The sequence below is a fragment of the Magallana gigas genome, chromosome 1 (assembly GCF_963853765.1).
Source record: "Magallana gigas chromosome 1, xbMagGiga1.1, whole genome shotgun sequence".
Classification (NCBI taxonomy): Eukaryota; Metazoa; Mollusca; class Bivalvia; order Ostreida; family Ostreidae; genus Magallana; species Magallana gigas.
The window spans coordinates 71417635-71430976 of NC_088853.1; the positions used below are offsets into that span (position 1 = coordinate 71417635).

The following is a 13342-nucleotide window of genomic DNA, read 5'->3' on the forward strand; positions in this document are numbered from 1 at the left end:
TCCATCAAGAGACATCCCTCTAAATAATAATTCAAAATCATTTCCTGAATTTTTGTAACACTCACAACCCTTCAAGTACAGCAAATCTCAATGATACAAAAATATTGACGGGTACTTCATTCGAAGACGTCTCTTGCTATCTCAACACACCGCATTCTGTGAGCTGAGGAAGTCCTTTTCTGAAAGTTTTGTTTGTTAAATGTTTATAAAGTGATACATGCACACAAATGCAAGAAAGGAAACTAAAAAGGAAAAAAATAAACAAACACTATGTATAAAACTAACTTATCATCATTTATTTAAGTGACAATTCAATATTTGTGAATTAGGAAATGCTTACCTAAAACGTGAACTATTCTACGTGTGCCTCTTCTAAACATGGAGACAAACGAAAAGTAAATAAAACCGTTTTATATATCTTGTTTGTGGAACATTAATTACACTAACCTTAACCGATATCCCAATGTGTTCTCTTTCCTTCATAAATCACAACAAAATTGTCGTCACCAACGCAAGTGTTTTTAGCTCAAGTGATTGGAATGCTGTTAGTAGTGATCAGGATGTATTGATCTTATTTAATTTAGGATTCCATATCAATGGCCGCGTATTTATTTAAACTATATTCATGTGTATGCCTGCATTATGTTATAATGGTGTGTCAATAACCATATATCTTCCGTTTTAGAAACTGATTTGTAGATATTTAAACAATAAAATGCTGTCTTTGGTGATTCATTCGGGATATGAAGGTAGCGACATTACAGGAAAAATACATAACCCGCGTTAGCGGGTATGTTATTTTTTTCCTGCAATGATCGCTACCTTCATACCCCGCATGAATCATCAAAGAAAGCATTTTATTGTTTATATTTACATCTTTCTTTAACTAATTAATAAATTGATTATGAAAAGTTAGTAAAATTCACTAAATTACTGTTAACGTACATAAGTACATTAGCTAAAAGAAACAGTCATATCGTCTCTTGTGAGACTTTGAGTCTGGCATCATTATGATTATTTCGTGCAGTCCGTGAATTTACTTAGGTCGCTGTAGATTCAGACCAATCGATAAACAGGGCGTGTCAATTTCAGTCCTGTCACTTTCAGCCGCTGTAGATTTCGACCAATCGATAAATGGGGCGTGTAAATTTCAGTTTTTCTGTTTCTATGGAATTATGGATCGACTATATTTCTCCGTAAGAAAAAGAGGAAATTTTACATGGTAGATGTGAATATTTTTTTGTAAACGGGATTAAAGGCAAACAAAAAATATCAAAATTTATTTTGTTTTAATCATTAAGTTCATTCTGTTCGCGTCCAATTCAAAAGTGTGGGAGATTAGTGGGATTTTTACTAGATGTATATTGTGAAGAATTTTTATAAACTGTGTATCACTATGTAAGCCAAAAGTCTGACAAACTAATTAATTAGCTATTTAACAAATAATAAATAAATACTGTATTCATGAAAATACACAAGCCCTCGTTTTATATTTACCCTTTGTAACCAGATAACCGGCTTTGCCATAATTCATAGTAACTGTAGATCTATGCATCAATGTAGTTGAAAAAAAGTGACATTAATTATTCACTGTATAAAAAGATCGGACTTATCATTTGTTGACTTGACAAGAAACAAAATCAACTCACAGGCTTACACTTCCCGTTCACGTCAGCAGGCAAAGATAAGGCAATGCGAATTTCAATTTTCAAATTTTCTTTTTAGACACAACTGTGTCTGGGTGAAAGACAGGACTTCACCGTTTGGCGTAAATTACACAGGGACAAAGAACCTTATTAAGATAAAAGCTCTTTCCCGTACATGCCCATATTTGGATAATTCTTCATATAAGTATTAGTTTGGTTGAAAAGTGACTACTGCACTTTAACCAAATTTCTAGAGCATTCGTGACCTTACTTTAAGTCAGAGATGGTTTCTGTATTATCAATGTCAGGACCGTACCTTTTCTCTTTCTTGATACACTAATATGGGAAAAGATTTGCAAAAGGACAATTTTATGATGCTTATTGCCATATCCTGAACACTGTGTGTTTTTTTCTACTACTGTGGATGGAAAACATCATTATAGTTTTTATTTTTTATAAGAATGTTTTTCAATTCTGCTTGTTAAAGATAGTATCATATTACTTTCACGTTTGTTCATATTTTATTCATAGTTTTAATTTTTTTTTATCTTTTTCAAGAACAAAAAAGGTAACACTATTGTGGTTTCATCAAAATTCATGAATACCTTCTTTCGTGGTAGCGTAGATCCTCATTGTTATGTATAGAACTAAGTCGTAATGGACGTGCAATGATTTAAAAACGTGTTATAACGATATATTTACATTCACCTTCTTTCCTCCTATTAAAATGCATTGATAGATTTGAGTGATATTTACGCATAACAAAGAAGACCCAATCACCAAATCTGGTGCGTATGAATACATTCAGTCTTCCTTCAAAGCATGACCGACTCTCCTCCCGACTTCAAACCGGATCACAACCTGATATTTTACTTGGGCTGATTAATATTTCATGGATGTAAATATTTTTAAAGATACAAATAAATTTAATTGATTAATTTCTTAGAATACCGAAAATTAATTTGGTATACTAAATATATGAATACAATTGTGTTATTAGAATTTAAAAACGTTGTGCACTATATTTGTCAGCATAATTCGGCTGTTCCAATGGCTCTTCCGTTAATTGTGCATTACTCGTTGAATAATGTCGAGATTTTTTTAAATAAATCATATTTGCAGAAAGAGAAAAATATTAAAAAACGTAAATATAAGCATTGAATTATAGCTAGCGCGCGTTATTCAATTTGTATGCATACACCGTTGCAGTTATGAGACCACATCTTTCAAAAAATAAGGATTCAATGTTTAAATGACCATTGTTCTGACATTTACGTATCATTGGAACTGGATTTTTTTTTATTGAAACGTTGAAATTTTTAGCGATGATAGACATTGCAGTTCTCCATACAACCTTGGCAAACAAAATGTCAGGCGTTACTTCCACTTGTCATTGAAACAAAAATAGATCGAGTTTTTCAACTTTAAATTAATAATTATAGACATTGCAGTAGTTTTTACGGGAAAACTACTGCAATGTATATTATAAACTACTATAATGTCTAATGTAATATTAAACACGTACTATGTAAAACTATCGTTTAAAAGCGTACACAAAATCTGATACACATATACATGTACAATCAGACCAATCAGCTTTTAGGATTACAATTACATGATATGCATGCTGTTCACGGCTGATCATATTACGGGACATGTACATTGCATTGTTCACTGCTGGACTATAATCCAAAATCTTTTACTTCTGGTTTGTAAGAGTAACTGCATAGGAGAGTGGATTAAAATCAACTCCAAACTAGAACTGTCCTAACGGGACTAATACTCCTGCAAGGCTTATTTCAAATGGGACAAATAATTGAATTGAATAATAATTTCTGTAACCGATATTTTTTATTGAAATGTTTTTTTAAAAACTACTGAGTGACAATAGCCCCTACCTTTTCAGTAAATGAAAATAGCCAAGCAAAGCTCTTTTGTGAATACAACTTTGAATATATTTTCAATTGGAGTCTTGACAGATGCAATTAGTTGTGTCAATTTTTTTTCACTACAATAGTACATGGATACATGCAACTCAATGTCAGAAAATTAATTCCATAGGACTATGATTTTTTTTGTTTAGCTTGTTAAACTTGGACAAACTCCCATACATATTATCATAATTAGCTTACTATGTAAAAATATGTAAAAAAGAGAATTTAATATAATAAAAAATCTACAATCATATCAATAATTTTGAATTTTATTTACATTAATGCCCTATAGGGTCACTTCATCAATTTCCTTGACTAATAAATTTATACAGCTTTTAAAAATAGTTAAATTCTTCATTAATAATGATATAATTTATTTCCCTATAATAATAAAAACATTATATGAAACAGTATTAAAATATCCCACTAACTACTGTCCATTTTATAGATTATCAATTTTCTCTAATTACATCTAATTACTTCTAAACCATGGCTCAGATAATTGCCTTCAACATATATACATACTCTTCCATGCAGTAGTAAAAAAATATAGGGGGAGGCTGCATTTTTACCTATACTCGGCACAATGACTTCAGACATATTTTAACCATCACTATGTATTACTCTGGGTTAATTATTTGATTATTAAGGACTAAACACTATACAACAGAGTATATGTATATACCATCAAACGATAATTAATCTAAATTCATACAGAGATTAATGATCTAAAGTTACATTAAGTCTTAGATAATGTTAATAAGAAATCATTGTAACTCCTCACTATAAAGTACATGTACGTTTATGGAAAATATACAATCGGTTAATAAAACACAGTATAATTCACTTCTATCTTAATCCATTCATGGAATCTTTCTCTCATAATTTACTCCGAGAACAGTGAATGTGGTATTGTCAGCATTTATGATTTACACATAGGCGGTCAGATAAATGGTCACTTCACTGAAAACTTTCTGACAATCCTCTGTAAGCAACATTATCAGCACAGGATATAAACATGTTCTTCTTTCGATTTTTGTTAACATCACGGTTTACTTTAGTCTGTAAGCGCCATTTGAATTTTTTTCCCTCGTATTTCCTTAACACAAACGACAGCACACAGTTTAAATCAATAACTGGTCTCAATAGTAGTTGGCCTGCATTTCTAAACTGTATGTACAATGCACAATTGGTCCAGATATATGTCATATCCCTGAAATAAATAGTGGTTATTTCTCAGGAAGTTTAATACCATTCTTCGGTGAACTCTATGGAATTGTGGGTTACACAATAGCAAAGTGAAGAAGTTGGCATTAAAGCTTGTCTCCATTAAATCTTAGCTGTAGAAGAAATGGCTATCTGCAATAAACAAAATCAACTAATGATTTTATCTAAAACCAAAATGACTTGCAAATAAAACAAAAATACAAGTAGATTTTCAAAGGACTGCAAACGATAGCATTGTTTAGCCGCCTAACAAAAAATTATTTTTTAATAAAAGTATAATTGAGTTTATTTTTTTATAATAATGTAAATATTTATGTATATTACATTAAATATAAATGATTGGTCAAACAAAGAGAGATAACTTTGTATTTTGGTTTAAAATAGCTCATTTCATAATTGAAACTAACGGAAAACGATTTTTATTTTAACCCCCCCCCCTCCCCCGTGAAACAAAAATTCCTTTTGAGGGGTTTTATATATTGTTATTAAGCATATTAATCCCAAAGGGTTTGTTGTTACAAAGGGGGAGGACATATGTCTACAGACCAAAACACATTCCAAAAAAGCATTTTGCTTTGTACCGTAACGAATATGGTTTAAAATGAAAATTTACTTTAAAATCCAACGTAAACATATGAGTATTAAGTTTTTATGCACATTTGTCGCTAAATAATATTGTTCTTACTCACAGAGACCGATTTTAATGAAAAAAATTCGATCCCCCGAAAGCAAATCTTTTGTTTTAAAAATTACTAATTTAAATAGAAATTTATTTTGAGAATAATTAATTAGGATTTGATTATACTTTTTAGTAAAAATCTTTGTTTTTGAACATCTGACAAACATTCCGAAATATTTAGATGTAAAATATTGGCGGGAAACGGGCGTTAGCATTCACAGTTTTTTATAACAATGGTTAAAGCTGAACACCGCTCGTAAATAGGCACCATCACACATGTAACTGGTAGATAACCCTTCGATTTTGTTACACCCGATTGCACACCTGAAACTCGTGGCCGACATGTAGTATTTCGTTCGTGGTCTTTGAGTTTTATGCATTTATTTTTTATTCTATGTGCATATTCTGTTTGTAAATAATGCATTGACCAATTTATTTGATGTTAGTATTGTCCTGGCTAGAAAAAGTGCGTAAAATTTGATAATGTCATCGGACCGAGTAACACGGCGAGGCAATATGTACGTCCACACAGGTGATACCTCTGCAGCAAAATAATTTCAACTGTTTAGAGGTCTGTCCCTTATATACAGTACCGATCAGACCCAGCCTAACACCAGAGTAAACCCCAACTAAACCCCGGGTTTACTTCTTGGGTTTACTCTGGGTTTACTGTTTGAAAATTAGGGTCCACTCGGAGTTTACTTTGGCTTTACTCGGGGTTTACTTGGATATTGCTTTTGAGGTCAACAGTTCGCAATGAAGTGTAGCTGACCCGTCTTTTATCTTACCATCCTACTGCCTGTAATTTCTGCTCCTTGTATATTCCGAATACACAGCGTCTGTTTTAAGGGGTATACTTCTAACTTGGTTTACCCTCTGTGTCTACTCTGGGTTTACTTTATGTTTACTCTGGGTCCACTCTAGTAAACCCGAAGTAAACCCAGAGTAAACCCAGGGTTAAGTTGGGGTTTACTTTCTGTTAGGTTGGGTCTGATCGGTACTGTAAGTTGCACTACAGTATTAAATTTTACTATATATTCTTACCTAAATTGCACAACTTCACATACAGATTAAACATTCAAAACGAACTTCTGGAAAACATCCTCTTGACATCTTTTTAAACAAAGCTTCACTTACAATTTTCTATCAAAATACACACGTGCATCCAGCAAGGCGTGAGACTGTTTACCTTGAAGCTACACATGTGCTGATAAATCAAGCCCGGACCTTTTCATCCCCCTCCGGAAACAACACGCATCAAAAATTCAAATGAACTCGCAATATTACAAAACTGGGATAGTTAGACCTCTTACACATTGTTTTTCATCTCATAATCAAATCAGCTCCTGTTTCGAGCGGAAACGCCCCAAATTCAAAGGAAAATTCGGGAATTTTTTTGTCTCAGCCATATTTTAAAGTGAACCTTCAGTGAAATACTGTAGTGACACCTGCAAGGGTTGTAGGAACATCAATGATGAAAGAGAAATTAACGGACAGTGCCTCTTTACAAGTTGTGTTCAGCTATAACATTATGATTTCTAGAACATTCATTAATTAAATTCAGATCAATATTGAGAACATACAGTTTTAATATGATAATCACAAACAGTTTAACTTTTAATAAATATTCATCTCCCAATTATTTTCAATAATTATTGAATATACATTTATGATCTTTGAGTGATATTCATCATTTACATGATTTAGTTATTGTAAGTTCACATTTAACTATTGTTGCATTTTATTCCACATATAGCAACATGGGCCCTTGTTTGGATGATATCCATGTAAATATTTCAGCTGCAAATGTTCAAGAAAGTGACGAACAACGTGTGCTTTTGAGAGCAGACTAGATTTGTACAGAATCATTTACAACCTGTTAATATCCAAACTATCTCCATTCTACAGCTGGTGTTAAGCTGAACAAGGCATCCCCACCAGGACGGGGTGTGTGTTCATCTACAACAAGTTATTAATTAACTGTTAGTTTGATTATACTATATCCTATCAATAAAATTGATATTCATTTCACATGCTTCTATTCCAAAACAAAGCAAACAAAACAATTGATTCTAATAACCTTATTACATTTTTAAGCACCTAGATATATATCTGTCTAATAAACTTGTAAAAATACCATGGTTTTAAACATTCATTTGATATACTAAAAACTGCATTACCAATAGAATTTGTCATTAATTACATGACACTGTATAATTCATGTTATTATGTACTATTATACTTACCAGTTACTTCTGAATTGCATTATAATATATTATGCATAATATGCTTAAAAATACTAAAAATGGCAATGAAACAAGTTATACATTTTGAAGCGACATTTAATTTGAGATAAAATCATTTTTGTTAAATCTGGTATATTTAGCCACATAATATAAATCCTGTCACAATGAGATATTTTTATTGACACACAATCGCATAGATAAACATGTCTTACATGTAACTTATTGACTGATAATTAACACGGACTGGGTGTCTTAGTTATCTTTATCTAATTAATGTGAATGATAATGACTTACCTGTCAGAGCGTCCTGTCTGGTGATATACCTGTAGACACACAGCTTCTTGTTGTCTAATCCAACCCAGAGACGGTGAGTGTTGACATCATAACTCAGGCCGCGCGGTTTACCCATTTCTTGTGATTTTGTCAGTAGATGTGACAGGAACTGACCTTCTCTATTTATCATCTGTACTGTGTCGGTTTTACCATCACACACCAGGATGTGTGACAGCGCGTCAGTACAGATTCCACATGGCTGTAGTCCTGATCCTGATGGATGTCCTGTGTAGGAGAAACGATGTCTTCCTCCACGCTCTGTCACCACTACAGCACATAAGTCAGTCACCACGACATCCCCATTGTTGTTCTCTGTTATATAGTTAGGTTTACTATACAGTTTCAGTCCTGTGTTGTCATATTGTACGATATGTGTTAGTTGTCCACTCTGGTTGTACCGGGTTACCTTGCCTGTCCCTGGTTCCTTTATATCCCCATACCCGACCAGTACATCCCCAGTGGATGGGGACCAGTACACACACCATGGTATACATGACAAGTCTGTTCTCTCTATAAATCTGTAGGTTGTTTTCAAATCCTTTGACAGTTTGCTGATGTTATAATTCCTATCTACATAAATCAGTTCACTCTCACTATTCACTGTGTGCAATCCTAAACCTCCACATAAATCCTCCACAAGATGTAGAGGGACACCTGTTGTGTCTGTCAAAATGAGATTTTTTTTTATATCGCTGATCCAGATCCGGCCTGATGTCAAGCAAGAAATATGAAAACAACCACCAACACCTGTCACTGTAAGAGAGTGTAGCAACTCGGGAGGAGACATCAGTTTCAGCAGACACTGGTTTCCTTGCTGTGGTTTTTCTGTCCCTGTGGTTGGGATTTCACTCAGTGACTCCATCACACCAGCAGTGGTTGGATTCAGATCTACACACATCAAATATAATCAGTTTATCATGTATTGTTTCAAGTTAAAAATATATAATTTTATTTGTTTCATGTATTTGTCATTAATTTTATATTTTCATTGAAGCATTACAAGTATTATACCAAAATAGCCAAGTGGCGTTATTCAGTAAATCAAAGACACAGGAAGATGCAATTAAGTAATTTGCATTAAATGTTAAAATTATATTTTGAAATTAAATATTGTTTTTGATAAAGTAAGTGAAATGAAAGCATGCTAGATCATAAATTTGACATGCTGCGCAAAGTCAAACATGAAAAGTTAAATTCAACATAAAAAAATGAAAATTGCAAGAACACGTACTTTTCGAATGAATATAAATATTCAAATAAAAAATACATTTTTGGCGAAAAACTTAAAGATCTGGTTTACAAAATCATGAATTCAGTTTTTCTTTGAGGTGTGTGGGAGTAAAGAAGATATTTATTAAACATTATATGCATTAACACCTATACATCCATTTTGGCCCTGCCCTAGAGTCAAAACCCATACTCCAGGGGACATGAAAATAAAAATTTCAGTAGAGGTTTTTAATACAGATGTGAATATAATTCAGTTTTTAATACAGATGTGTGAGAATAGAGAAGAAAATGTCTAAACATTATATGCATTAACACTATATTGCCATATGCCCCCCCCCCCCCTCCACCTCATGTCCTGAACCCCTGACCCAGGGGCCAAGAATTTCACAATTTATGGAGAGGAGTTAGTGGACATCATAACCAATAACCATTTATTCAGTTTTTGGCCCACATGTGTGGGAGTAGAGAAGAATATTTTTTAAGATTTAAAACATTTTTACAATATGGCCATATTGGCCCCACCCTAGAGCCTGAACCCCTCACAAAGGGGTCAAGAATTTTACAATTTTGGTAAAGGGCTTCATGGACATTATAACCAAGCATTTAGTTTTTAACAAATATATATAGGAGTAGAGAAGAAGATTTTCTAAGAATTAATACATTTTTACTGTATGGCCATATACGCCCCAGCCTAGAGCCTGAACCCCTGTCCCAGGGGTCACGAATTTCACAATTTTGGAAGAGGGCCTCATGGACATCGTAATCATGCATTTAGTTTTTAACATATATATAAGGGAGTAGAGAAAAAGATTTTTTGAGATTTAATACATTTTTACTATATGGCCATATTGGCCCCACACTAGAGCCTGAACCCATAAACTAAAGGCCATGAATTTCACAATTTTGGTAAAGGGCTTCATGAACATCATAACTATGCAACCAGATTTTTCCTCACATGTGTGGGAGTAGAGAAGAAGATTTTTGAAAATTTGGCTTTTTTTGCATATTTGGCACCGCCCGTGGCACCCCAGGGATGGTAGAGCCATTTCACAATTTAGATTATTCTTACCATAGAGATGCTTCACACAAAAAATGGTAATGATTGGCCTAGTAGTTTTCAAGAAGAAGTTAAAAATGTAAAATTGTTAACGTACGACGACGGACGAAGACCTAATACAGGGCAAGTTTGGAGTCGACACTCGACAGATCGTTTATACTTAGAAATTACAGGTATAAAATAAGCAAAACAAGAAAGTAAATTAAATGTGCACTCAGAGTACATGTTCAAAGATTTTTTCCCAGACATTTTTTGAAATAAAACATAAATGCCATTGTTAACGATGTGAAGGGTTTAGCACCAATCTAAAGACTATACATTTTTTATGTCACACATTGAGCCGTCTGGCAAAAGGCAAATTCTGTGGTTGCTATTTATTTGTGAATAGCATTGTTAACATAATCAAATAAACGATTTCTCAAACTTCCTCCTATTTTTCTGCAAGTGAAAACTCCCTAAACTTTTTGGTCTTGATGTATATGTACAATGGTTCCTCAATATGCAATTTATAATGATAATGACTCAGACTTACCTGTCAAAGCATCCTGTCTGGTGATATACCTGTATATAACCACTGTGTTGTTGGACGATGATCCGACCCAGAGACGGTGAGTGTTGACATCATAACTCAGGCTGCATGGTCTGAATATTCCTGATGGTCTTATCAGTAGATGTGACAGGAACTGACCGTCCCTGTCAATTATCTGTACTGTGTGGGTTGTATCATCACACACCAGGATGTGTGACAGCGCGTCAGTACAGATTCCACGTGGCCGTTGTAATGATCCCGATGGAGGTCCTGTGTAGGAGAAACGATGTCTTCCTTCACGCTCTGTCACCACTATTGCACCAGACTTATAATTTATATAGTTGGACACCACGACATCCCCATTGTTGTTCTCTGTTATAAAGTTAGGTTTATTATAAAGTTCCAGTCCTGAGTTGTCGTATTGTACGGTATGTGTCAGTTGTCCGCTCTGGTTGTACCGGGTTACCTTGCCTGTCCCTGCATCATAGTTCCCTACCTTGCCTGTCTCTGGTTTCTTTCCATACATTGCGACCAGTAGGTCCCCAGTGGATGGGGACCAGTACACACACCATGGTCTCCATGTAAAGTCTGTTCTCTCTATAAATGTGGTGGTTGTTTTCAAATCCTTTGACAATTTGTTGATGTTATAAGTCCTATTTATATAAATCAGTTCACTCTCACTGTTCACTGTGTGTGATCCTGCACCACAGCGAGAATCCTCCACACGATGTAGAGAGACACCTGCTTTGTTTGTCAAAATGAAATTATTTACATAACCACTGACCCAGATCCAGTCTGATGTCACATAGGTAATGTGATCACAATGATCAACACCTGTCACTGTGAGAGATTGATGGAGCTCAGCATTCGACATCATTTTCAGCAGACACTGGTTTTCTACGCGTCGGTTTCCTCTCTCTGTGATTTGGATTGCACTCAGTGACTCCATCACATCCTCCTTGTTGAATAACTCAGTCATGGAGAGCTGGCTGGTGTGGAGTGTAAGATGTATCTGGGGGAGGGCTGTCTTTATGGAGGAGAGGAATTGTAGTACACTGACTATGAATGGTGAGTGTTCATATCTGTGTATATATCTCTGTAGGCTGACAATATGTCTGCTCATGTCTATCTTCTGTTTTAAACATCGGTGTTTGAAATTAAAGTCACAAAACACATTGTTCAATAGATCATACAGCACTTTATCAATGAGATCCTTCAGTTGCTGAGCCTTTGCCAACATCTCTAATTGATAGAGGGAGAATTTTGTGCGACAGGTCTTAAAATCAGCTTTGATTTGTGGCAGGAAAACAGGTATGTAAAAGAGAGCCTCACTTCTGATTGTGTGAATGGTTCCCCTGTGTTGTTGTTGTTTTGTTCTAAAGGCTGTTCTAACATCTAGTTGTCTGTGATTTCTATGCTTCGTGCAGTGGAAACAGAAAGGGAGTTGACAAGGTTCACAGTACTTTATATAAACATGGCTAGGATGTCTCACACAGCTTTCTTGTGCTGGGATGTAGTTGATTGTATCACGGTGTGACACAACATCATGGTCTATTGTTTGGAGATCTTTTACATGGTTCTCTTTACACTCGGGACACAGATCACATGGACACGATACACAATGGTACTCTGTGTCCCCCGGGCACTTAAAACAGTGATATACTCTATACGGGGAGCTTGCTATGTCCATGATGTGGAGGTTCTAGTCCATTAAATCAGAACCTGTTAAATGGAAAATAAATATTTACACTCTACTGTGTTCTTTCAATAAATTCTGCGATCTTTGAATGCCTCTAAATGCAACAACCTAATCATTGCACATTGTATCACTGCAAATGTAATAATTGTACTTTACCTAAGTAGTTTCCAAACATTGATTTCTTTTATGTTATCAGTTTAAAACTAGAGGTACTGTGAGAAAGGAAGGTCACAAATAAAACCCCCCGCTAAGAAAAAAATAACTCAAATATTTTCTATAATAAAAAATGATGGATGCTATCTATTTAACCGTTCATGTTCTTCTAATAACAATTCTTCTGGCCAGGGTCTTTTTAATTGTTTGTAGCCGGTGTCGGTAGAAATAACTCCGACAACGTGATTTGGTCAAAGGTTCACTTCATTTAGTAGAATTATAAGTTAAACAAAAACCTGTAACAATTCATTATAATATATTAACACATAATTATTTCACATAAAGCAATTTCACAATTACATTTATTAAAACGCCTTCCGGGACAGCTTCCCCCCAAGACAGACAATATATATCATCAGGATTTTCAAACGATGTGTCTGTCTGGACATCGAAGTGGAAAGTGTCCAGGTATTTCACATATAGCATTTAATGGCGAATATTGGCGGGAACAGGTGGAACAGGTTTTAGATATCATGTGACATTTATTTATAGATGAAGTTTGTCATCACAGAGCTAAAAAAAACCACTCACACGCACACGAACACTCTC

At 34.5% G+C, this 13342-nt stretch overlaps 1 protein-coding gene across 4 annotated transcripts in view; it reads right to left on the reverse strand.

Moving 5' to 3' along the window:
- Positions 1-3833: 3833 nt before the first annotated feature.
- The window catches only part of LOC117687360 (uncharacterized), a 32477-nt gene continuing 22968 nt past the window's right edge, over positions 3834-13342 (reverse strand). Inside the window, exons 2-6 of one of the 4 annotated variants that reach the window (XR_010710619.1) lie at positions 10885-12603; positions 8027-8953; positions 7667-7741; positions 7363-7445; positions 3834-4939 (exon numbers count right to left, since the gene is read on the reverse strand). Coding sequence is in view for 3 of the 4 variants with exons in the window: in XM_034463712.2 (XP_034319603.2) it covers positions 7378-7445; positions 8027-8953; positions 10885-12571 (2682 nt within the window). In the remaining variant the exon portion in view is untranslated. Of the gene's footprint in view, positions 7446-7666; positions 7742-8026; positions 8954-10884; positions 12604-13342 lie in introns of all 4 variants that reach the window. The other 3 variants (XM_034463712.2, XM_066074526.1, XM_066074519.1) reach the window with 3 other exon arrangements.